This window comes from Pipistrellus kuhlii, unplaced genomic scaffold (assembly GCF_014108245.1).
Source record: "Pipistrellus kuhlii isolate mPipKuh1 unplaced genomic scaffold, mPipKuh1.p scaffold_m20_p_16, whole genome shotgun sequence".
Classification (NCBI taxonomy): domain Eukaryota; kingdom Metazoa; phylum Chordata; class Mammalia; order Chiroptera; family Vespertilionidae; genus Pipistrellus; species Pipistrellus kuhlii.
This window is the reverse complement of record NW_023425471.1, coordinates 30412313-30437953: the sequence shown is the minus strand read 5'-3', so window position 1 is coordinate 30437953 and position 25641 is coordinate 30412313. Positions and strand designations below refer to the sequence as shown.

The following is a 25641-nucleotide window of genomic DNA, read 5'->3' as shown; positions in this document are numbered from 1 at the left end:
GAAGAGCTGCTGGATATTTTCTGTCTCCTGGCCTAATTATTGCTATTGCATGAGCTGAACAATTTCATCCTAACTTTTCAGAATTTAGGGCAGCCAACTTGCTCCCTCAATAAAAAGGGGTGCTTTAATGCTGATCATTTTACTTTTTTTTTTTTTTACAAGGTACTTAGTTTGTAATTATACATTTATGAGCATGATTATTTGATTTTTGTGCCCTCAGAAGTAACCAGAAGTTGGCTGCAAAAGATGGTTACAGTGTCCTTGAGGTGGAACCGGAATGGGACATTCAGGGGAAGGACCCCTCCAAGTCCTGGCTTTCATTGGGGATAGGGAGATGAAGGCCAGAGTGTCTGAAAGAGCAGTGCTTCCTTCACTTAATTCTGCACGGAATCGGCTTCTGGGAAAAGTGATTAAGCAAAGAAAACTCTCAAAGCTAGGGGGCGGGAGGAAGTCTTAGGGGAAGCTCTTTCTTAAACTCCCTTCGGCGGCTCCGAATAGAGTCCTCTCAGCCACCAGACGGCGCCACGCACAGAGCCTTAGACTCTATGGTCTCTCCCATGAGGAAGCGCGACCAGGAACCTCCTATATACTTCCGTTTCCGGCCTGTCGCCTTCCTTTCACTGCTGATAGCGCTTGCAAACATGGTATGACTTTGGGGTTGGGGCAAAGAAACATCCAGTTTCATCTTCTCTCCACCGTCAGAGGTGCCATCCCGGGGTGGGTCCGGGCCTCTGTGTGGACTCGCAGCAAAGAAACCCAGTGTTGCCGGGATCGATCCCCGAAGGGACTAGGCTTTGGGGCCAGGAATTGAAGTGATGGGATCAAAGGAGCCTTAGCAGGGGTCATGGGGGGAGGCAGCTGTACGTGAAGCACGTGGGACTGGACCACCTTCTAGTGAGTGGTGTATTAACCAGGAATTTGAGAGTCGGGAGTCCTCGTGGGTTGCCTTAGTGTGAACTGGGTCGCTATTGTGCCATCGGCATCTGATAACACGCACGTTCTGAACGGTTTATTTCCTAGGTGAACGTTCCTAAAACCCGCCGAACTTTCTGTAAGAAGTGTGGCAAGCATCAACCCCACAAAGTAACACAGTACAAGAAGGGCAAGGATTCTCTGTATGCGCAGGGTAAGATGGTCTTTTGCACGGGATTTGGTTTGAATGTGGCAATGGTGTAGTATAAATACACAAGCCAGACTCCCCCCCTCTCCCCACTGCGTGGGCATTGATATTTCTTTTGGAAAACCCAAGATAAAGCCGTGAGACTTTTTTATGTGACTATTGTGAATTGTTAACTTTGGCACAATGTAACAAGTAACTTCTCCCAGGAAAGCGGCGTTATGACAGGAAGCAAAGTGGCTATGGTGGGCAGACTAAGCCTATTTTCCGAAAAAAGGTGAGTAGTAATTACTATTCGACTTATTTCCCACTGATTATGGTAAAGACCTTGCGTTTGTTGTTAACCCACACACCTCTACAATATAGGTATGTGTTTTCATAGTTTCAGCGAAGTTATCTCAGTCACTGCGTAACATACCTATTAGACAGTGGAGCTGGGAGTGCAACAACTTAAGGTTTGTCTACAATACTGCACCATTGCAATATATACTTTGTTTCTTGATTCGAGAGTGAGATAGAGAAACATCTTTTTTTTCCCCCCTCACTTACTTTGGCATTCATTGGTTGGTTTTTTAAAGATATATTTTTATTGCCCTAGCTGGTTTAGCTCAGTGGATAGAATTTTAGCCTGTGGACAGAAGGCTCCTGGGTTCCATTCCATCAAGGGCACGTACCTCCGGTTCCCCCACCTAGGTTCTGGTAGAAACAAATGCATATGTGTTTCTCTGTTTTTCCTTCTCTCCCCAACTCTTAAAAAAACAAATCCAATGGAAAAATATATTTGTGTGAGGATTAAAAAATGTAACAAAAATATCTATTTTATTGATTTCAGAGAGGAAGGGGGAGGGAGAGATAGAAACATAAATGATGTGTGAGAATGTTTGATTGGCTGCCTCCTGAACGCCCCCCACCGGGAATAATCCCACCATCCGGGTATGTGCCCTGACCAGGGATCCAGCCTGACCTTGGCATATCCTGGCGACATGCTAATCAACTGAGCTATCCTCAGGCCAGGGCTACAGTGTTTATATTTTTTGTCCTTCCCTTTTTGAAGAGACAGACATCAAGGTAAGGGAAGTTTTCTGCCCTTCTAAGCACTGAAGTTTGAATATACCAGTAAATCCTTTGCCATTTCTGTCATCGGGTCCTAGTGAGTCCTCAGTTCTTGTTGGCAGTAAGAATATTCTTTTGCTTCTGGGCTCAAAAGCCTGCAAGGAGTGCTATTTATCTCATGAAGTCAAAAGCGGCAGACTTCCCACTGCATCCTCAAGGCTGAATGTGTTTCCATTTTTTACTCCAGGTGATTTGGCTATTCTTAAAGTACAAACAGTGCCCAGAACAGCATTCCCGCTGTGTTTTGGCACTTTGCTCTTCCATTTAGCCTGGTTCCAGAGTATTAAGGAATGACTTTAGTGTTCATTTAGGTGCAGTAAGTGATTTAATAGCTACGTGATGAAAGGACTGATTGCCTTTTCACATTTAGGTGACTTGATTAAAAGATGGAGAGGTTCTACCTAGGTTTTGGAATTTTTGAGAACTGCGAAACTAGCAACAGAATTCTGACAACAGGAGCAGGCTTAAAAAGTTGAGTGTTTATGGGGAGTGTACTTTGAGTTAAATAATACAGTTGAATACACAAATTCTAAATGTAATTATAGGTATTCTCCAGAGGCTTGATAGAACTTATGTAACAGTTCTTAACCCTATTTAAAGAATTGCAAAAGTTGTTTTTAATAGTGCATGAATTAGGATGACCTGTTTTTGATTGTCCAGAATACTTATATAAAGCTGTAGAACAGTCACAAGTGCCTCTTTGATAAGTCCTCTAAGATGCCTGATGTGAATGGAGAACTTGATGGCAATTATTAACTTTCCACCTTTGCAATTACTTTTTCTCTTAAATACATTGGATTTCACATTTGTTTTCTCTCTATAGCCCAAGACAAATTAAGGTAGTTAACCCGATGTAGTCATATTTTTGAAGAAATATTTTTTGCAGTGATTTATGAAGAGTATCACTTCATTTTTTTCCAGGCTAAAACTACAAAGAAGATTGTGCTGAGGCTTGAATGCGTTGAGCCTAACTGCAGATCTAAGAGAATGCTGGCTATTAAGAGATGCAAGCATTTTGAACTGGGAGGAGATAAGAAGAGAAAGGTAAACAATTTGGGGTGGGAGGTGCAATCTTTCCTATATAGCTTTATTTGGAGAGGCATTTCTGCCCACTTATTTACTGTGGCATCAAAATCAGGGGCACTCCCTTCAAAATATTTGAACCATAGCTGAATGTGTAAGGTTTTTGGTGTTTGGCATGAGTAAGAAGGGGAGTGAGATTTACAAGATTAAAAAAAATATTCTTTAAATTGATTTCAAAGAGGGAGAAACATTGGTGATAAGAATCATTGATTGGCTGCCTCCTAAAAGACCTCTAGTAGGGGCCAAGCCTGCAACCCGGGCATGTACCCTGACTGGAGCTGAACCACTGAGCCACACCACGGCGGGGAAGGGGGAGAATGGGAATTATCAGGAGTAGACACTTGATGGAACAGAGGTTCATTACAAGAGAAAAACTCACTTTTTTCTACCTTTTCTATTGCAGGGTCAAGTGATCCAGTTCTAGAGCGTCATATTTTGTTTTATTATATGACAATAAAATCATGATATATTAACTTCATGTGGTTGCAGTCGGTCTATTTGGGAAGGTAGTAAACTAGTGTTCCACAAGGGGAAATTCAAGCTTACTGGTTTTGGGTACTTGGCTCATTTTGGTTGAACTCAAATCAGATGTTGTAATGGCTTTTTAGTCACTTGGGGCTTCATGGGATCCCTTTTGCTGTTGTTATTGGTATCCGTAGTGAATGTTGAGCTTACCAAGTGAAATAATTTGTCTCACATGCCTTTATGAGTTCATTTTTTTTAATCCTTGGATGTTTTTATTGAGCAGAGGAAAAACACCGGCTGCTTCCTGTATAGAATTTGGGCCCCGTTCTCTAGGCATTACATGTCTTCAGACTACTCATACCACCCCTTTCAAACTTTATAAAAAGATACATTTTAATTAATTTCAGAGAGAGAGAGAGAGAGAGAGAGAGAGAGAAACATCAATGATGAATCATCAGTACCTGGTACATACATGCCCCAATAGGATTGAGCCATGCTGGCTGCCCCCACACTCCCCTCCCCTCCCATCTTAAATTTATACAAATTCTTTTCATGATGCAAAGAACATGATTCCTAGTGAATTAAAATCCTAAATGGAACCTAGCAGTTAAAATCCATTTTTTAAATTGCCTAACCGTTTCAAATTCAAATCCCTTTCGTATTTGTGTATTACGCTCTTGGTAATAATGAATATCCAGAGACATATTGGTCAGATCATCAAACCTCAGAGGGAAAGTAGGGGAGGGTGGGGGTAAGGGGAAATCAACCAAAGGACTTGTATGCAATGCATATAAGCCTAACTAATGGACATAGATACCAGGGGGGTGAGGGCACATGCAATACCTTAATAAAAAATAAAGGATCTAGCTTACCGAGTTTTACCTGTGCAGTAAAACTGGATGACAAATTACTCTGGCAACTGGAAGGGCATCTCAGTGAGATGGAGCAATTTGCTTTCAAATTTATATACTTTTATTTTTTAAAATATTTTTATTGATTTCAAAGGGAGAGGGACATAGAAATACCAATGGTGAGAGAATCACTATCAGCTGCCTCCTGCATGAGCCCTACTGGGGATCGAGCCTGCAATCCAGGCATGTGCCCTTGACCAGAATCAAACCAGGGACCCGACCCTTCAGTCCCCAGGCTGACAATCCATTGAGCCAAATTAGCTAGGGCTGCTTCCAAATTTATGACTGTCATGGTTCACCAATTTCATTGCAATTTTTATCAGCTGACAATGGTTAGACTTCCAATTTTTTTTAAATCCCCACCTGAGGATATGCTCACTGATCCTAGAGTGAAACAGAGATGTGACAGAACATGAATTGTTTATATTCTGTATATGCCCTGACCCCATACAGAATATGAACAGCAACCTTGGTACATGGGACCATACACCAACTGAGCCACTGGCCAGGACAGTCTTGAAGTTTAATTACTTGGCGGGCAAAGGAATGGATAAAACATACTGTAGGCCTTTTGCACCATTGGTTTCTGTAGTGAAATTTTTACCTGGGCATGTGTCTTGACCAGGAATCCAACCAGCAACCTTTTAGTTCATGGGAGGATGACCGACCAACTAAGCCACACTGGCCAGGGCTGTAGTGAAATTTTATTCAGGTAAATCAAAGAATAGGTGAAGTGAGGATGGAAGAAATGGACAGAGGTGTGGTTGTCATTGGCAAAAAAAAATAAAAAATAAAATAATACGATTTTTTAAGGAAGCTTTTTTTTTTTTTTTGCCCTGGCAAGGGAGCTCAGTTGGCTAGAGCATCATCCAGGTAAGCCAAGGTTGTGGGTTTGATCCCCATCGGGGCACATGCCCAGAATCAACCAATGAATGCATAATTGAGTGGAACAATTTGATGCTTCTTTTTCTATCCCTCTAAGAAAAATCAATAAAAGTTTTTAAGGAAGCTTTTAAAATGTAGTCTGGCTTATTTGTAGCTGAAGCAAAACGGTGCCTGTGGGATTTATTCGAGTTTTTACATATGAAGTCCATTCATAAAACCCAAGCTTTGTCTTCACAGGGAGGAGCTCTGTGATATGACAGGCAGGATTACAGGCCATTCCTTGACCCAGAGAAGTAAGACTGATGGTGTAAGAACGAGGTCCACCAATCTCCTGCAGGTTTACCACAGCCACAGCCCAGGCTAAATTCGAGAGAGGGCGTTCCCATACCTCAATGCTGTCTTCCTGAAAAGCAAGCCAAGAAAATAGGTATGATAACTCGGTAACTAGCAGTAAGCTGCCTTGTAGCATTCAGTCTTACTGTCAGAACTACCAAACACTTCTAGGAAAAATTAAAATTATCTTGTAGCATGTTTGGGAACGAAAGTAATGATTATAGCAAAAAAAGCTTACCGTATTTTCCGGCGTATAAGACGACCCCCTAATTTTATAGTTAAAACAAAGGTTTAGGCCTATATTCGCTGTATAAGACTACCCCCCACTTCCGAGGCAACACCAGTTCTTTTTTTAAAAGATGGCCTCTCTGACTCTGGTCAATCTGAGCAGGATTTTTTTTTTTTTCGTTTCAAAAGTCGACTTATATGCCGGAAAATACGGTAATTACTGATCATTATTGAGATTAAAAAATATATTCACAAAAGACCAGTGCATATCTTAATATCGGGTCTAGTAATAATTAATGTCGTTTTTAATCATTCGTTTAAAATCTTGCTTGGCGTTGACTTGTATTGACATAACCTTCAAACACGTGGTATCTACAGAACGTGTGAAGTGCAATTAACAAGTTTTGCTGGAAAAAGTTTGTGTTTGATTTGGTTTTTGTTGCAAAACTAGGGCTAAGAAGATGGCGGATGAAGAGCATATTTGGCACTGCATGCTTTACGAGTTCCAATTAGGAAGAAAAGCAAGTGAGGCTGCAAAAAACATCTGTAGTGCTCTTGGTCAAGATGCAGTTAGCGCCAGAAAATGCCAGCGTTGGTTTGAGAAATTTCGCGAGGGAAATTTTTCGTTAGATGACAAGAGTGGTGAAGGCCGTGTGTCCAATTTTGAAAAGAAGCTCTTCAAGCTCTTTTGGTGCAAAATCTTCAAATTACCCAACAAGAGCTTGCGACAACTTTAAATTGTTCACAAAAAACAATTTCCAATCAATTGCGTGCACTTGGCAAAGTCCAAAAGTTTGGAAAATGGGTTCCTCATGAGTTGACCGACAACAACCGTAATCAAAGAGTCACAATTTGCAGTTCGCTCCTCTCTCGTCAAAACCGTTTGCCGTTTTTAGAGTAAATTGTTACCGGAGATGAAGAATGGGTGCAGTATGTTAATTTGAAAAGGCGGCCTCAATGGTTGGACAAAAATGAGGCTCCGCAGCCCACGCCAAAACCTGACTTGCAGGCGAAAAAAGTGATGTTGTGTGTTTGGTGGAATTTTAAAGGAATTCTTCATTATGAACTTTTACCATCTAACCAAACCATTACAAGTGCAGTGTATAGTGCCCAATTGGAAAGGTTAGCCCAAGCTTTAAGAGAAAAAGAACCCGCGCTGATTAATCGGAAGAGCGTAATTCTTTACCACGATAACGCACGACCGCATACTGCAAGAATCGCTGCTGAAAAACTGTGCCAGTTGGAATGGGAAGTTCTCCATCAACCTGCATATTTTCCTGATATTGCCCCTTCCGATTACATTTGTTTTGTTCTTTGCAAAACTTTCTTCTTGGAAAAAAATTTAATAATGAAGAATGCCTCAAAAATGCATTGACCGAATTTTTTGCATCAAAATCACAAGAATTTTACAACAAAGGGATTAAAATGCTTCCTGAGCATTGGGCACAAGTAGTAGAAAACAACGGCAACTATATTGTTGATTAAATTTTGTTGTATTGTTTAAATAAATTCGATTTAAAAAAAAAGTATTAGAAAACGACATTAATTATTACTAGACCTAATATATAATAGATTTAGGCCCAAGACAAAGTTGGCATTTGAGTATAAAGCTATCTTAAAATACATAGCCCAAATAAACATTTGGATGAATTTTATTATTTTTTTAATCCTCATCTGAGGATATTTTCCCATTGATTTTCAGAGACTGTAGAAGAGAGTGGCAAAGAGAAAGAAAGACAGATAAATATCAATGTGCAAGAAATACATCCATTGGAGGCCTCCTGTACACACCCAACCAGGAATGGCTGGGGAGGGGCCTGCAACCAAGGTATGTACCCTTGACGGGAATCGAACCCGTGACCCTTCAGTCCTTAGGCCAACACTATCCACTTGGCCAAACCGGGCAGGGCCATTTGGATAAATTTTAAACTAGAAGGCAGGAGAACATATTCTTGTCCAATTCCTATTTTCTTCTGGAGAACATTTACTATACCTTTCTCAGAAGGTACCCCTGCTTGCCCAAGGGGTCCTGGTTGATGGCAATTACATCCTTATTCTGTAGGAGGGTTTTGGCTTGAGAGCTGATGTGTCGGAGGTCATTGGACATGAGTAATGGAGCTGCCATGATCGCCCAGAGGGCCATCTGCGTTACCTGCTGATCCCAGCTGAGGCCAAAGTTGCCAATCACTAACTGGGACAAAGAGTGAAATTAGAATTCAAATGAGAGAAGACAAACATTCTTAAAGTTATCTAGACACAGAAGCCACTTTCCGTGGCACTCTGCTTTGAGTACTCTCACATAAAGGCTGCTCCAAGCAACTTGCCAATTTACCTTGAATGTCAGTAGGAAACAGGCCCACTGCACGGGTTTGAACAGAGGAGTCGGGTTCTTACCATATCTGGGTCATTCCAACCCCCAGGTCCTGCAGCTCTAACAAGTGTCCACTGGTTAGCTGAGGTCCAGGCCAAAATAGTCTTTATACTTTGCCAAGAATCATAAATGTCTCCAAAATTTCTCCAGTGATTACAGTATCGTCGGATTTCTGTATAATTGGGCTGTGAAAACAGAGATACTGTAACTCTTCTGCTTACTTTCTACTAACATTCTTGCGAGATGAAAATAGTCAAGTTTAAAGGAAGAACTTGTAGCCTTCTCTTTAGTTTATTGCTTAAAAGTCTCCACTGATGAGCTAAATCCTTATTATAATGGATCTTCATTGTAAAAATTTTGCTTCAGAATTAGGCCATTTAACTTAAAATTTCTACTTAAAATGGCTTAAACAATGTTTATGCTGGAAATTTACCAATGGTAACTAAGTACTGGGATTATGGAGGATTGACTTTTTTTTACACTTCACTATTTTCAAACTTCTAAAATTAACATGTACTGAATAACATTTAAAATAACAAATAACCTAATAAGTAAAAGCAGCTGAAAAATTACGTAGAACTCATCAAACATAAAGCAATCTAAATCCTAGGCATATAATTTTTAACAGAACAAATACATGTTTGTAAATAGGCACATGGGATATCCAAGGTTTAAGATGTTGAAGAGAAAGGTGAAGACTATTTTAGAGATTAGAAAGAAGTAACAGCCCTAGCCAGTTTGGCTCAGTGGATATAGCATTGGCCTGAGGACTGAAGGGCCCTGGGTTCAATTCTGGTCAGGGGCACATGCCTCCATTGTGGGCTTGATCCCTGGCCCTGGTCAGGGTGCATGCAGGAGGCAACCAATGGATGTTTCTCTCTCTGTCTCCCCCCCTCAGCCCCGCCCCTTGAAGATTAATAACAACAAAAAAAGAAATAACAGGGATTCATCCTATAAATAATTATTCAACACTTACCATATGCTAGTGATAAAGTCAGACACTGTCCCTGCCCTCCTGGAGCTTATATTCTAGTGGGGAGACAGACAGTAAGTCAGTTAACATATAATTCTACATAGTGCTAAGGTCTTTGATGGAAACTAAGAAACTAAATAGGTTAATGTGATAAAGAATGAATGGATAGAGCACTATTTAAAATATATATTGATTTCAGACAGGGAGAAACATCAATGAGAGAATCATTGATCAGCTGCCCCCTGCATCTCCCACACTGGGGATTAAGCCCAAAACCCAGGCATATGGCCTGACGGGGAGTCGAACAACCTCCTGGTTCATAGATTGATGCTCAACCACTGAGCCACACTGGCTGGGTCAGAGCACTATTTTTTTTATAAATATATTTTAAAATTCCTTGCCTGAGGGTATGTTTTCTTTCATTTTAAAGAGAGGAAGGGATTGGTAGGGGGAGAGACGGGGTTGGTGGAGGGAGAAATCGGTTGCCTAGCATGGTGCAGGGATCAAACATGCAATGTAGTGTTTGTGCCCTGACTAGGAATCAAATCTGCAACCCTTAGTTGTATGGGACGATACTCCAACCAACTGAGCCACCTGACCACGGCAGGATAGAGCACTCTTTTAGAGTAGTTAGAGAAGATCAGTCTGAGTGTGTGGTATCTGGTATGAGACCTCAATGTTAAGGAGGAGCTCAGAAATCTTGGGAGACCGTACCAGGCAGAAAACGATAAGCAATAGGCCCTGAGGCAGCAACAGGCTTGGAGTGTTTGGGGGACAGAAAGAACACCAGTGCAATGAGGGCGAGTGATGGGGAATGGGGTTGGAGAGATAGTCCAGGGCAGATCAGTGGGGTTTGGTTGTATTCCAAGTGCAATGGGAAGCCCGTTAAGGATTTTAAACAGGGGAGTGATGTGATTCCACTTAACATTTAAAGAAATATATATTTTATTGATTTTTTACAGAGAGGAAGATAGAGGGATGGACAGTTAGAAACATTGATCAGCTGCCTCCTGCAAACCCCCCACCAAGGATGTGCCCGCAACCACAGTACATGCCCTTGACCGGAATTGAACCCGGGACCTTCCAGTCCGCAGGCAGACGCTCTGTCCACTGAGCCAAACCGGTTTCGGCTCACTTACATTTTAACAAGGACACTTTGGTGCTGCTGGAAAAATGGTTGGGGGTTGGTGGAGAGCGGAAGTGAGAGGGGAGGTTGTTGGGAGCATTTTGGGTGAGTGATGATGATGGTGGCTTGAAAGACAAAGATGGATGCAGCAGAGATGGAAAGAAATGGGATGATTCAGGATTTAGTTTGTAGATAGTACTGATAGGATTGCTGATGAACAGATTGTGAATCATAAGACAGAGGGAAAAATCAAAGATGACTGACTTCCCAAGTGGTGGCAGCTTAGACTCCAATTGGAGCAGTGAGGATGATAAGAAGTGACTGGGTCCTGGGAGAGATGGTGGGATGAGACTGTTAAGTAAGGTGGGACTTTGAAGGAGACCTTTGTTCTCAAGTCGTGAAAACCCATCCCCAAGGCTCTATTAAATTCTGGAGTCACTAGCTCACCTTCTGAAAGGGCCACATATAAAGGGGCCACTCACAGGAGTACACAATGCTTCTGCCAGTCTTGTTCAGGGCCAAGGACATGTGCTTATAACCTGAATGAGAAAACAATGGATAAAATAAGGGGAAGAAAGAGACTTCCAACAGGGGCTGCCCTGAAGGGCCGTGTTTATATTTTAAACCAGCAGCAGAGACAGGTAGCTTCTCTGTATTGAAATTGTGTCTAATACCTCCCACACAGCTGGAGTTGTTCCGAGGATACAGTGCGGGATGGTGCATATATTGAGGAAAGGCAGTCATGAAGATGCCCCTTTCTCTGTGACTGACATTCTAGATGCTTTCCCAAATTATGTTACAGAGTTAGAATTACTGCTTGTAATTAACTCAGACCCCCCTTTAATTAAAAGTGCACAGTATTAACTGTGGTTAATGGACAAACTGAAAAAGAGATAGTAGCTCTGGCATATTGAGAATAATTATTTCCAATACTGTGACTGGGTACTTAAAATGGGGAGATTAGTTCTGTGGATACCCAGTAACCGTGGCTTCAAAGTTCTTCTCTTTGCTCATGGCTAAATCTCTTGAATGAAACATACCATTTGCCAACTCTTCCACAGAGTCACAGTAACAACCATCAAATTTTAGCAGATCTACGCCCCAGTCGGCAAAGGTCTCAGCATCAATGTTATAGTGTCCCAAACTCCCAGGGTATCCTGCACAGGTTTTTTTCCCAACATCTGCATAAATTCCTAGCTTCAGTCCTTTGCTATGGACCTGAAATGAGAGGAAAGAGTCACCGCAATAGGAGTGCAATCATCAAGCAGAGAGAACCACTCCATGCTGTGGGAAGAGGCATACACTTCACCAGGTACTGGGGGCATTTATTTCACAAGTTCCCAAAATTATGTAGATGGCCGGGGCCGGTTTGGCTCAGTGGATAGAGCATCGGCCTGCGGACAGAAAGGTCCCAGGTTCGATTCCGGGCAAGGGCATGTACCTTGGTTGCGGGCACATCCCCAGTAGGGAGTGTGCAAGAGGCAGCTGATCGATGATTCTCTCTCATCGGTGTTTCTAACTCTCTATCCCTCTCTCTTCCTCTCTGTGAAAAATCAATAAACTATATTTTAAAATTATGTAGATGAGTTTATTGGGAGACAAAGAGCAAATTCTCCAATTCTGCTGAGTTCAAACTCACATGTAAGCTTCAGCATAGAACTGAAGAGAAACTTATCAGCCACTCTAATCTCTCCCTGATGGGAATCTAAAAGTTACCTTTCCAGGGCAATGACATCTGGACAGTCTCTCCTTGACCAAACCTTGGTTAGGCTCCACTAAGCTCTCTTCTCAAGTAGGCTTCAACTTTGTCAGTCAGCGTCCACTCTTAGCAAGAATCCTAGTGAGTCTTCCTCCTACTCTTGATATATGATCAAGTTCCTTATCTTCCACCCTTGATGTGTAAATCCTTGGCCTATTTTCTTAACCAGAATCCCTTAATCATTTTCCATCCAATGATCCTCCCAATCTTCTTTTTGGCTACAAATCCCCACTTATCTTTGTTATATTCAGAATTGAGCTCAGCTCCCTCAACAGTACTAAATAAAACGTCTTCATTGCCTTTAACTAATGTTTGGCTCATTACTTTTAAAAATCTTTAGCAAGTATTCCTCCTATCTTCTAAAATTCTAGATTACAGTAAAATTACAATACTGCTCGAAGTTTATATGGAAATATATGCACACATATGCCAAGAACCAAGTTCCTTTTTCCTCCCAGAGAATTTGGCTGTTTCAGCAAAAGGAGAACTTAAGATGGGCCTCAAGAAGTGTTGCAAAATATATATCTGCTGACAGATGAAAATTCCACCTGATAAGCCTTACAATCCAATCTTCAGATAATGGCAGCTATTTTATTCTCTAAGTGTTTTTGAATAAGTTTCCATACCGAAGTATTTGGTCTCCTAAATGAAAAAGAAATTATCTGTAAACTCACATAATCAGATAGATGGCGGATTCCACTTGGAAAGCGTTTAGGGTCTGCCTGAAGTCTCTGTTTTGAGTCTCTTCGGGAAGCCATCCAACAGTCATCAATACAGATGTACTCATATCCCACTTCCTTCCAGCCTTCTGAGGCCATGATATCTGCCATCTGCATGAAGAGCTTCTCACTGAAAGAGAAATTCCAAGAATCATTACAATTAATTAAACAAATGCTTGGGTACTTCCTATTTGTTAGGTACCTCGGGGCTTTCAATTTTTTTCAACCCAGTAATAGTTGGGTAGTAATCACAATCAAAGCAAGTTAAAATGGATTGAGCCCTTTTCCTTCTCCCTGCCCCTACTCTTAATACTTATACCCTAAGAACCCTGAACAATTAAAATAGGAATGTGCAATGCAAGAAATTGAGGTTATTAGAAACTAGAACGATATTTGATATATAAATGTTATAACCAATATACAGCAAGAACCACCATATTCACAACATATGATAGATAAATACAAAGTATCATCCCAAATGCAAAAAATATTCCAATTAAAAAATAGGGAACTAATACAAATAGGTATAATCAACAGCTTCCTTACCTATCAACAATAACCTAGCTAGAGAAAAAGATACCATTTTTAAGAGCAACCCAAAAAACAACAGGAAAACCTAAGATTCAATTTTGCTCTTGGATAAGAAACTCAATATTAAAAAGAAGCTAATTCTAGCCAAAACCGTTTGGCTCAGTGGTAGAGCATCGGTCTGCAGACTGGAAGGCCCCAGGTTCGATTCCGGTCAGGGGGTGTGCATGAGGCAGCTGGTCGATGTTTCTCTCTCATCGATGTTTCTAGCTCTCTATATCTCTCCCTTTCTCTCTGTAAATAATAAAATATAAATTAAAAAAATAAATAAATAAAAGAAGGTAATTCTCCCTAAACTTTATACATTTTTTTTTTTGGTTAATCCTCCCCTGAGGATATTTTTTCCCCCTAGAGATTTTTAGAGAGAATGGAAGGAAAGGAAGGAGGGAGGGAGAGAGAGAGAAATATCGACTAGTTGCCTCCTGCACGCATGCCCAGACTGGGGGCAGGGAGCAAACCCTCAACCAGAGTATATGCCCTTGACAGGGAATCGAACCCGAGACCCTTCCATGCCCCAGTTGATGCTCTAACCACTTTTTTTTTTTATGCTCTAACCACTTTGCTATACCAGCCAGGGCCCTTTATGCATTTAATAAAACCCTAAACAAATCCCAAAAGGGCTTTTTAAGGAACTTGGCTACATGATTTGAAAGGTTCACCTAAAAGATTAGACATAATCATTCTGCAAAAAAATAAATGAAGCTGGTGTAGTGCCAGTAGCATTAGAATACACAGATCAATGGAATTAAAGAGAATGTTCAAAAAGAGATCCTCCCCGCCATTTGGTACCATGGAATTTAGTTAATATTAAATATGGTATTCTTTATAAGAGATTAAAGGCTAGACACATTAAAGATTTAAATATTTTAAAAATTCATAAACATACTAGTAGAAAACATAGTGACTATATTATTTTCAGGTAGGAAAGTACTTTCTCAGCATTATGCCAGAGTCAGAAATAATAAAGGAAAAAAATTCTATTTAATATATAAATGTTAAAACCAATGTATAGCAAGAACCACCATATTCACAACATATGATAGACAAAAATAAAACATCATCCAAAAAGCAAAAAAAACCAAAACAACAACAGCAAAAAACATTACAGTTGAAAAATAAGGAACTAACACAAATAGGCAATCTATAAAAGAAATTGCCAAGAGCCAATTTAACAAATGAGATGTTTAATCTCATTACAAGTCAAATAAATGAAAATAAAAATACCTAACTGATTGACAAAGTTTTAAAAGAATGACAAAAATGCAGGGTTGGGAGTGTGGGGAAACAGGCATTCTCATACACTGTTGTTGGGAATGTGCATTTGTCAAACTTTTGGTGAGGACAGTTTGTATGTCACAAAATGAGCATATAGTTGGACCCAGTAATTAGGTCATATGGCTAAGTAACAGCAAGCTAGAATTTGAAACTAGGCAAGCAAAGTTCAGAGTCTTGCTAACTCAACATAAACATAATTTCATTTTTATTGGAAATAATGAAAAAAAGAAAGAAATCTGTGATCTGTGTTACTTACCAAAAAACTATTCCAAGACCTTAAATTACCATTTTAATCATGATTACTTCTGGGTGGTGGAATGAGGGGAATCATTTTCATTATACTCTTCTTTACTATCTGCACTTTCTGCATTGATTATGCATTAGTTTTATAATCAGATAACAAAAATAAAGACAACCACCCCTTAGAAAAAAATCCAAAGAAAAAGAAATATGTGATGGGCACAATTGCTATACACTTTACCCCAGGGTCACAGTGGACTTTGTCTGAAACTTAGAGGGTCATTAATTCTGTAATGTTTGACCAACATCCTAATTTTATCTGTAAAGCCAGAAAGACATTCATAGGAATAACTTATATGCACTGGGATGTATCATAACCACTGCTTTCAGAGGGGTCTCTGCACCACTGGTGTCTTTATTATATTTCAGAACTATTCTGTTATTAACCAGTGTCATCCCAACAAACAATAAAAAAGAAACTGATATGACAGATGGGTACTAGATTTATCAGGGTGATCACTTCATAAGTTATATAAATGTCTAATTACTATGTTGTACATCTAAAGTTAATCTAATATTGTGTTAATTGTAATTAAAAATTTTTAAATAAAACCCCACTATTTTACAGACCCTTCTCAGTCAACTCCCTGAGGTCAGAGTTGTTATTCCCAATTTACAGACAACCAATGTGCGGATCAGATAGGTTCAGTACCTGTCTTATCCAGGCAGCATTGTCGGGAAGATCAGTGATAAGATGTTGAACCTCGAAGTGGGACCTGACAATTGTTGATCCCTCCCCTGTCCTTGGAATGTGCATTCTGCGGACCTTCCACGCTCCCAGAAGCTGCCCCAAGGATATATATAGCCTTCAGGGAAATGTGTTGAAACTTGAGGAAGGTACACAGGCATACCCCCTCTGCTTATTGCGGGGTTTTTTGTTTTGTTTTGTGTGTGTGTGTGTGTGTGTGTGTGTGTGTGTGTGTTTTACACAACTTTAAGGCAAAGACCCCCCCCACCAGCAAAAAACACACACACACACAAAAAAACAAAACAACAAAAAACATGACTTCTTTTATTGTAATACCTGGAACCGAACCCGAAATATCTCTGAGGTATATTTGTATGTGACTAAACCCAGCTTAAGGCTTCTGTACAAGCTTTTATTTGGCTGGCCAGCAGGTGTGGAAAACTATTCCTCTTGCAGCCTCCCAAGAAAAGCTGCATAGGTAAGTTCCATTGCCACTAAAAAGGTCACTTACTAATCTGAATGGGTCTGCCACTTTCTGGGGTTTCTCCCAGCCCTGCTCTACTGGGGCGGTTTCAGATTACACTCAGGTTGCTCCAGGCCAGTTATTGGGCCAACAAGCCTCAACACTTGGCTTCCATATACAGGCGTACCTCGGAGACACTGCGAATCTGGTTCCAGACTGCCGCAATAAAGCGAGCCCTAATGTTTTTGCGCAATAAAGTAAGGTGCAACGAAGTGAGGTGTGCCTGTACAAAGTTCCTTCAGGTCAACCCTTCAGCCACAGGCCACACTCCTGGGAGAGAGGGTGGGGAGATCACTGAGACCATAGTCCTAAACTTCCTCAAATTACAGTCAAGGAACCCTGTGACCAAACAAAGAAACAACAAAAAAAGAAGTCCTCTCTCCTACTCACTGCAGCTGTGTTGGCTGCTAGTAAGTACCATTAGAAGTAGGGCAGCAGCTCACAGAAGGGTTTGAACGGAACTGGATGGTAAATCGAGAAAGTCCCTAGCTCGGTAATCCGGCAGAAACTGAGAGGCCAGAGAATTTAGGACCCTGGCAGGGTTCCCACCCCAGGAGGGGTCATAATGAGAAAGTTCAGGGCTAGTCGCCATCGAGCCAATTCGCTGGGAATGAAAAAACAGCAGCGACAGCAGGGAAGCTCTCCCTCTGGCTCAGATGCTCCCGCTGAGCACCAGTACCCCTCCGAGCACAACGAGAGGCGAAGGGAAGGGCTCCGGTACCTGACACAGGAATCCGGGTCTTCCTCGCAGTCCGTGTTGCACATGAAGCGCTCCCAGTGCAGCCAGCCCATGGTGGGGGTCATGGCCAAGCCGTTGTCCAGGGCCCAGGCCCCGGAGATCTCCCGGAGCATCAGGGCCCGGAAGCTAAGCGCCAGCACGCAGCCCAGCCGCCGGAGTGGTCCACTAGTCAGCCTCATCCTCGGTGTAACCAGGCATAACTCATTTCCGCGGTAAACTGGGCTTTTAAGTTTAACCTTAGGGGCGGGCCAATCACTGGAGAGTTACGTCATGACGTTGTTGTTTCTCGGGCAACTGGGACGGTTATCCCCAGAGACGGACCAATGACCAGTCACGTAAGAAGCGCCGCAACCAATCACGCTCTTTCTTCCTAAGCATAGGCCCGCCCTATTCCCTCGTCGGAAGGAAGTGTGCTCTTCAGTGATCCGGAGTTTGAAGCGGAGTCACTCACGTGACCGAGATCTCACATGACGTAGGAGCTCACGTGATCATTCGCTTACGTGAGCAGAAGTAGTTCGGCCGTCGTCTGCCGTCTCGCTACAGCCGTTTGAGGGCTGGAGGAACATCGTCCGGCATCTTTGGAGGTTGGTGTGTGGGTGGGAAGTGGGGGCCCGGGGGTGGCGGTAATGAAGACCGAAGCGGGGGTCCGCCGGCCGCCGTCTCCTTTTTCGCTCCTCGCGTTCTCCTCCCCCGCCCCCCACTCCCCCATCTCAGTGCCGGGAAGCCGCCTTCGCTGCGCCTGGTGGGGAAATGGTGGACGTTCGTGACTGTGTGTGGTTTTTGTATCTCTCTGTCCGGGCGGGTCTCAGGGGAGCCCTTGAGAGAAACCTGACGGAGAAAAACGTTTGAAAACCACATCCGTAGATTAGGGAAAAAATAACATATTGAGACTAGTGGTCCGAATGCTCGTCCATCCTTTCAGTGTAGGGAGAGGCACCAAGTCAGTTTATATGTAAAATCACATCTAGGTAACTGTTACGTGCCTAACGGAGGAGCCCAATAAATGTTTTTACTGAGTTGAGTATTTAAATAACGTGTTTGTTTTTTTTGCTTATAACAATTTACTTGTTCAATATTGAACATTAGAAAAATAACAATATAAGTTTTTTTTCCCTATAAGTTTTTAAAAATATTTGTAATTTATTACCCAGAGATAACTACTCAGCACTTGGTGTATAAAAAGTATGGGTATAAGACATATAAATACACAAATTCTTAACTCCCAAATGGAATCCTGGTACCTACTTCATGCAATGGAGTATTAGTGGCCTACCAGGGTGATACGTTAATGAAGTAGAACTTTCCTGATGTCATTACAGAGGGTATTAAGGCCTAGAGTGCTGCAGGGACATTAAATGGGGCGAGTGTTCCAAGAGTTAAGACAGGCCAAAAATTACTTCAAAATATCTATCGCTCGAATCTAAAATTGGTTTATATGACGACTGTTAACCACCACAGATGCGCTGTGCAAGGCATATATTGGGTAGTTAGTGTTTGTTGAATTGAATCCTCTAGTTTTATGGTAGTTAGTACACTTTGTACCTTTCTAGAGGCCCAGTGTTCCCAGACCATGTCAGATAAGCCACCCACGTACCAAATCAGAAACTTTTATAAAATTTGCTATACCAAATTCCACAAAAGCAAACATTTTTGCTGAATTACAATAATTACTCTAGCAAATTAAGAATGCACCAAAATTTTTAAAAAAATATATTTTATTGATTTTTTTTTTTTTTTTTTTTTTTTTTTTTTTTTTACAGATAAGAAGGGAGAGGGATAGAGAGTTAGAAACATGGATGAGAGAGAAACATCGACCAGCTGCCTCCTGTACACTCCCTACTGGGGATGTGCCTGCAACCAAGGTACATGCCCTTGACAGGAATCGAACCTGGGGCCTTTCAGTCCCCAGGTCAAAGCTCTATCCACTGAGCCACACCGGTTAGGGCATGCACCAAAAATTTTAAAAATGAAATTGAAAAACCTACCATCCCGAAACCACTGTTAACAATTGACACATTTCCCATGCATATATTTTTCCTAACATTGCTTTTTAAATTCCAATTACAATGATTTAAAAAAATTAAACCTATGTAGTAGTATATAGGATATGGGATATGAAGTGGAAATCAACTCCACTCTCTTCCTTCCTATCCTCCAGTTCTTTCCTCAAAAAAAAAAAAGTTTGTTTTATATGCTTCCAGATCTTCCTCTATGCATTTACAAACATATATACATGCGTGCTTATATTTTCAAATAAGAAGGATCATACTATGCATATTTTTATTTGATATATTTTGGAAATCTTAGGCCAGGGCAGATCTTTTTTAAAACTTCATAGCATCCACTTTAAGGATAAAGTATACTTTATTCATCTGTCTCCCTATTGATGGGTAGTTAGGTTTCTAATTTTCTGCAATTACTAACTGCTGCAGTGAACATTTGTGAGTATTTCAGTTGACCAGGCTCTGGAAGGAGTTCCAGCAGGTTGAAGAATATATGTTTTTTACATAGTTGAGATTATGAAGTAGCTGTGATCTTGGGCCACTTAAGATTATAGCAGAGTAATTTCTCATCTAATTAAATATTTTTATAATTTTAAAAAATTGTGTAATAGTCTGTCTTTCTTAATGAAATACCTTTCAGTGAATATATAGCTGCATAAATCTTTGTCTGAATTTCAGATCATCTCCTTATGGCACATAACCTAGAGTGGATTTACTGTACCAACTTTCACTCTTCTGGGTGTGTGTTAGTTTGTGAACCCTGAATATCAGCATTGATTTATCCTCTCTGGTTAGTTTTCACTATCTTGATGGATGAAAAGTGGCAATTAATTCTGGTTTTAAGGTGACTTTCTGGTGATTGGTGGAGTTTGAACATTTCCTAGACCCCTGTCCTGAATCCTCGTAATCTCCTTTCCGCTATATTTAATCTGTTATTAAGTTCCATAGAGTCCACTGCTTTGAATACATAGATCATGTCTTCCCTTTTTTAAATTGCTCATTTAAAGGGGGTAGGTTTGGAACCTTTTTTCTGCATTTGGATAATTATATCATAATTCGTGGCCATACAAAATTTTAAGCTTAAAAATTTGCCTGCTATATTTGGTAAAACATTTAATTAATTCACCACGAATGCCTTGGCAGGGCCAGACCAAATGATTTCGGGCCTTGTACGGCCTGCCAGATGTTTCCCACCCCTGTCTTAGGTGAATCCTTAGCACATCTCTAGGAGATCAGGGTTCTCACTGAACTTGCTAGTGTCATCTCTGTTTGAGTGCTACACTGTTTTTAGGTGATCTATCTGGAATGGGTCTGAAGATGTCACTTCCCTCTCCTCACTCCTATCCCTTCACTCCCCTTCCCCTGGCTTCTGTCTCCTCACTCCCTTCTCCCCTCACTCCACTCCCTTCACTCCCCTTGTTAAAGGCCCTTAACATTTGTCAAATAAGGCCCTTGGGACCTGATCTCTATCTTGCCAGCCTTATCTCATGCCTTGCCTCTTCCTATTTTATGCTCTATCATATTTTTTTAATTGGTTTATGGATCCCTGAACCAGTTAGTCTGTTTCATTTAACTGTTCAGTGCCAACTGATAGAATTGACCAACCATGCTCTGCTTAAATACCTTTTCACCCTGCACATAATTCTGACATAGCAGAGATAATGTGTTTATTTGCCCTTTTGTTTTTAATAAAGGCATATAGTACCCCTGTAGGACCATAAGTCCTTTTTGGGGTTATTGATCCTTGTATGCCAGAGCCAAGTCCTGGACCTGGCAGCTGAAAAATGGAAAACAAATGTGTGAATTCCCAATAATGTCTTTTTTCCATTTATCTCTTAGGCCTTAATATTTCCCTTATTTTATTAATTTGTGTGAGTTCTTTATATAAGGGTATTAATACATTTGTTGCAGTTACCTTCTCAAGTGTATTGTCTGTCTTTTAATTCTGTTTAATCTTTTGATGTAATGAAGTTTTTCATTTTTATGTAATCTTATTTAGCCATTTTTTAATTTGCTGACATCTTCCACTGATTTTGTTTATGTTAATTTTTTTCTTTTTCTTTAAACTATGATGTTAATATATGGTCAATGTAGAGATCTTAGAACATACAAAATTTCCAAAGAAAATATTTCCTGAAACAAAAAACTCCCATAATTCTGTCATCTAGAAGTAAGCAGCAGTGATGCTACCCAACATATAATAGTTATCAGGTGTCAAAAAATTGTTGAATGAATTAGAAATTTGGTGTAGTCCTTTTATTTATGTGAATGTCTTACCCAAAATGCTACCAGTGTATTTGGATTTTGTATTAATTTTTTTTCTCTTACTGTATTGTGAACATTTTTCCATGATAATAGTCTTCTAATTTTTTTCAGCTACACTGAAAAAAGCTACACCGAGCTTGCCACCAAGAGCCTAACAGTCACCATGATGCTGAGCACGGAAGGCAGGGAAGGTTTTGTGGTGAAGGTCAGGGGCCTACCCTGGTCCTGCTCTGCTGATGAAGTGATGCGCTTCTTCTCTGATTGCAAAATCCAAAACGGCACATCAGGTATTCGTTTCATCTACACCAGAGAAGGCAGACCGAGTGGTGAAGCATTTGTCGAACTTGAATCTGAAGATGAAGTGAAATTGGCTTTGAAGAAGGACAGAGAAACCATGGGACACAGATATGTTGAAGTATTCAAGTCCAACAGTGTTGAAATGGATTGGGTGTTGAAGCATACAGGTCCGAATAGTCCTGATACTGCCAATGATGGCTTCGTCCGCCTTAGAGGACTCCCATTTGGCTGTAGCAAGGAGGAGATTGTTCAGTTTTTTTCAGGGTTGGAAATTGTGCCAAATGGGATGACACTGCCTGTGGACTTTCAAGGGCGGAGCACGGGGGAGGCCTTTGTGCAGTTTGCTTCGCAGGAGATAGCTGAAAAGGCCTTAAAGAAACACAAGGAAAGAATAGGGCACAGGTACATTGAAATCTTTAAGAGTAGCCGAGCTGAAGTCCGAACCCATTATGACCCCCCTCGAAAGCTCATGGCTATGCAGCGACCTGGTCCCTATGATAGGCCAGGGACTGGCAGAGGGTATAATAGCATTGGCAGGGGGGCTGGGTTTGAAAGGATGAGACGGGGTGCCTATGGTGGAGGGTATGGAGGCTATGATGATTATGGTGGCTATAACGATGGGTATGGCTTTGGATCTGATAGATTTGGAAGAGACCTCAATTACTGTTTTTCAGGAATGTCTGATCATAGATACGGAGATGGTGGGTCCAGTTTCCAGAGCACCACCGGGCACTGTGTACACATGAGGGGCTTACCTTACAGAGCCACTGAGAATGATATTTACAATTTTTTCTCACCTCTTAACCCCATGAGAGTACACATTGAAATTGGACCCGATGGCAGAGTTACTGGTGAGGCAGATGTTGAATTTGCTACCCATGAAGATGCTGTGGCAGCTATGGCAAAAGACAAGGCCAATATGCAGCACAGATATGTGGAGCTCTTCTTGAATTCTACTGCAGGAACGAGTGGGGGGGCTTATGATCACAGCTATGTAGAACTCTTTTTGAATTCTACAGCAGGGGCTAGTAGTGGTGCTTATGGTAGCCAAATGATGGGAGGGATGGGCTTATCCAACCAGTCTAGTTATGGGGGTCCTGCTAGCCAGCAGCTGAGTGGTGGTTATGGAGGTGGTTATGGTGGTCAGAGCAGTATGAGTGGATATGACCAGGTTCTGCAGGAAAACTCAAGTGACTATCAGTCAAACCTTGCATAAGTAGAGAACAGCATTAAACAGCTACTACAGAAGTGAAAGCTGTGCATTTATGGGAGTTGAATAGAATGGGAGGGCTGTTTAGTATACCCAATATGGTAAATGGGAAATAGATTCTGATCACTCTAGGTCAATTTCTTTCTTTTTTTCCTTCTTTCTCTTTTTTTTTTAAGAAAACAAATGTTACGTTTAACACTTTGCATTACAGGATTGTGATTTATGCTTACTGTAAAATGGGAGTCAGGATTGTTTTCAGACTTTAAGCTCAGTAATTTTGAACACTGAAACGTTCAGTATTGACCATAACTGTTAAAACGATTTTCAGCTTTCCTCAAGTTAGTTTATGTTGTAGGAGTGTACCTAAGCAGTAAGCATATTTAGGTTAAAGCAGTTTCTCCTATGTTAAATGTTGCTCTTATACCACAAGACATTGAAAACTTTGGATGTGTGTTGAGAAACATGCTTTTCTGTAAAACTCAAATATAGGAGCTCTGTCTATAATTCAAAGTTAAAACATTTGGCATGTTTGTTAATTCTAGCTTTTTGGTTTACTATCCTATAAGGCACGTGAGTGAACACTTATTTTTTATTAAGATCTGGGACAATTTTGAGATGTAATACCAATTGATACTTCAGGAGTTGGGTCATGTCATTTGTATAAAATTCTGAAGCTTTGATTTAAATCTTCCCTTGTATTGTGATTTCCATTAGACATATTGTACACTAAGTGAAACTTGTTAAATAAATCTTCCTTTTAAAAACTGGAAAAATAATCTTGTGCAGCTTGATTTTTATTATGTTCTTTTATGTGAGCCTTTTCTTTCACACAGTCCTCTGCTGTTGAAGTTTAAGTTATTTTCAAATTTTAAAATTATTATAAACATACATTAGCATCTTCATACATTCTTGCATATATCAGTTGTTTTCATGATATATTCGTACAGATACTGAATCAAAGGTACACACATTTTAAAAGCTTTTATTGGAAAGATTGTGTTTCCATTAGGAATTATTTTTACCATCATAGCCTTCTAAATGATGCACATTATTCTTGATCTTGGCCAATTTGTTAGTTGAAAAATGGTATCCCATTTCTATTTTAATTTGTACTTCTTTGATTAATATTCAGGTGGAGCAACTTTCTGTTGCTTAACTTATTATCAACATGTCCACAGGACTACTTGGCTACTCCAGAGACTACTTGGTTCAAGACAGCATCCTCCAAAATCCGAAGAAGAAAAAGCAAATAATCCTCTTTATTTAACCATAAATAAGATTTAAGGCACTTTGGTATGTTTTGATAAATTTGGCCTGTGTTACAGAAGTAATTCAGTCTCATCCATAACTTAATACTCTCTAAGCACTATTTAAGGTTTTTCAGAGCATTTAAACCTTGTTTTAAACCAGTAGTTCTCACACTTAAGCATGCAACAGAATCCTTTGTTGGACTTGTTAAATCATTGATTACTGGGCCCCACTCCTAGAGTTTCTGAAATTCTGTAGTTCTGGGGTAGTGCTGAAGAAACTGCTAATGCTGCAGGTTTTGTGACCCATGACAGCTCTCTACAAGGTTTATCTGAACCTAAAGCAGCATCTGGAAGGAGCAGTTTCCTTCATGATCCCTGATTGCCTTCCCTTTTTCCTATAACAAGTAGTTTAAACTTTTGTGTTAAAGTACACTTTGCATATTGCTTGTTAACAACACCTCTGATACCTGTTTATTTTAAATTTCTGACCATTAACAATTATGATGATCTAAAGGCCTGGATGCCCTTGGGTCAGTACCAGCTGTTCCTGAACTACATAGCTTTGTACAGTGGTTGGCAAACTCAGTCAACAGAGTCAAATATCAACACTACAATGATTGAAATTTCTTTTGAGAGCCAAATTTTTTAAACTTAAACTATATAGGTGGGTACATGGTTATTAACTTAATTAGGGTACTCCTAAGCTGGCCTTTGCTGAAAACTCAAGGGGCTAAAGAGCCGCAGTTTGCCGACCACTGTCTTTGTTATATGTGACCAGACTGCAAATTGATTGTTATCCTTGGTATATTTAGAGCTTGGGACCCAGAGAAACACTTGGAGAGGGAAAGTAAATATCAAGTTGGTATTGTCTAACTACTTTATTTAAGGACATTTTTTATTGAGCACCATTCCTAGAAAATTATACTGAGGATACAGTTGGAGGTGATTTGAGATTCTTTGATGACTTCCAATTGTGTCAGCCGCAAGAAAGCAAGAAATCCATTTTGACTCATACCATAATGAGCCAATCATTAATTTCACCTCCTCAGCCCTGCAGAAAGCCTTTCTCAGAGGGTTCACAAGTAGGTGTTTTTGCTTTCCAGGCTGCTCAGTTAATTTTCCAGAACGTTCTCTAAATGTGAGCAAAGATTCTCCAATTAGCCACTAGATGTCACCAACTGTCAGGAAATGATTGACTGAATCCTGAGAGCTAAGGTGTTTGCTTCCTAGGCTGGATAAGAAAACAGAAGGTGCCAGGCTGTGTGAGGAGGGATCAGGCAAAAACAACAACAAAACAACCTCATAGACACAGACAACAGTATGGTGATTACCAGAGGGAAAGAGGAGTGGGGAGTGGTAGAAGAGGGCGTGTGGAGGGTGATAGCGACTTGACGTGGGGTGGTGAACACACAGTATACAG

General features: G+C 40.7%; 3 protein-coding genes across 8 annotated transcripts; 2 read left to right on the top strand and 1 right to left on the bottom strand.

Moving 5' to 3' along the window:
• Window positions 1-497: 497 nt before the first annotated feature.
• LOC118720041 (60S ribosomal protein L36a) lies at window positions 498-18167 on the top strand. Of its 4 annotated transcripts, none has more exons than XM_045582420.1 (7): window positions 498-644; window positions 1021-1126; window positions 1327-1394; window positions 3152-3274; window positions 5088-5091; window positions 13778-13790; window positions 18119-18167. In XM_045582420.1, exons 1-7 carry the CDS (start codon window positions 546-548, stop codon window positions 18150-18152), a joined length of 447 nt encoding a protein of 148 aa, XP_045438376.1. In that variant the 5' UTR covers window positions 498-545; the 3' UTR covers window positions 18153-18167. The 4 variants fall into 4 exon arrangements, 3 of the variants coding, with proteins under 3 accessions (XP_045438376.1, XP_036295889.1, XP_036295888.1); XR_004988343.2 differs by lacking the exons at window positions 5088-5091; window positions 13778-13790; window positions 18119-18167 and adding exons at window positions 3717-3777; window positions 5812-6001; window positions 12823-13273 and having other exon boundaries at window positions 500-644; XM_036439996.2 differs by lacking the exons at window positions 5088-5091; window positions 13778-13790; window positions 18119-18167 and adding exons at window positions 3717-3777; window positions 12823-13273 and having other exon boundaries at window positions 500-644.
• GLA (galactosidase alpha) lies at window positions 3715-17431 on the bottom strand. 3 transcript variants are annotated; one of them, XM_036439993.2, is made up of 8 exons: window positions 17179-17428; window positions 13039-13213; window positions 11646-11823; window positions 11053-11144; window positions 8530-8691; window positions 8129-8326; window positions 5812-5977; window positions 3715-3777 (listed from the first exon to the last, which is right to left on the bottom strand). In XM_036439993.2, the coding sequence occupies exons 1-8, from the start codon at window positions 17373-17375 to the stop codon at window positions 3773-3775; spliced, it is 1173 nt and encodes a 390-aa protein (XP_036295886.1). In that variant the 5' UTR covers window positions 17376-17428; the 3' UTR covers window positions 3715-3772. The 3 variants fall into 3 exon arrangements, with proteins under 3 accessions (XP_036295886.1, XP_036295884.1, XP_036295885.1); XM_036439991.2 differs by lacking the exon at window positions 3715-3777 and having other exon boundaries at window positions 4858-5977; XM_036439992.2 differs by lacking the exons at window positions 3715-3777; window positions 11053-11144 and having other exon boundaries at window positions 4858-5977; window positions 11590-11823; window positions 17179-17431.
• Window positions 17654-23744, top strand: HNRNPH2 (heterogeneous nuclear ribonucleoprotein H2). The gene is made up of 2 exons (XM_036439990.2): window positions 17654-17780; window positions 21576-23744. The coding sequence occupies exon 2, from the start codon at window positions 21628-21630 to the stop codon at window positions 22975-22977; it is 1350 nt and encodes a 449-aa protein (XP_036295883.1). The 5' UTR covers window positions 17654-17780; window positions 21576-21627; the 3' UTR covers window positions 22978-23744.
• The last annotated feature ends 1897 nt before the right edge of the window (window positions 23745-25641 follow it).

Coding starts and splice junctions, on each gene's coding strand:
- HNRNPH2 (XM_036439990.2), top strand. CDS start 21,628: ATGATGCTGAGCACGGAAGGCAGGGAAGGTTTTGTGGTGAAGGTCAGG.
- LOC118720041 (XM_045582420.1), top strand. CDS start 546: ATGGTCTCTCCCATGAGGAAGCGCGACCAGGAACCTCCTATATACTTC. Junction 645..1,020: donor TGATAGCGCTTGCAAACATG/GTATGACTTTGG, acceptor TTTATTTCCTAG/GTGAACGTTCCTAAAACCCG. Junction 1,127..1,326: donor GGATTCTCTGTATGCGCAGG/GTAAGATGGTCT, acceptor AACTTCTCCCAG/GAAAGCGGCGTTATGACAGG.
- GLA (XM_036439991.2), bottom strand. CDS start 17,375: ATGAGGCTGACTAGTGGACCACTCCGGCGGCTGGGCTGCGTGCTGGCG. Junction 8,692..11,052: donor ATATGTGGCCCTTTCAGAAG/GTGAGCTAGTGA, acceptor CTGTTTTCACAG/CCCAATTATACAGAAATCCG. Junction 8,327..8,529: donor GTTGGAATGACCCAGATATG/GTAAGAACCCGA, acceptor TCTTTGTCCCAG/TTAGTGATTGGCAACTTTGG.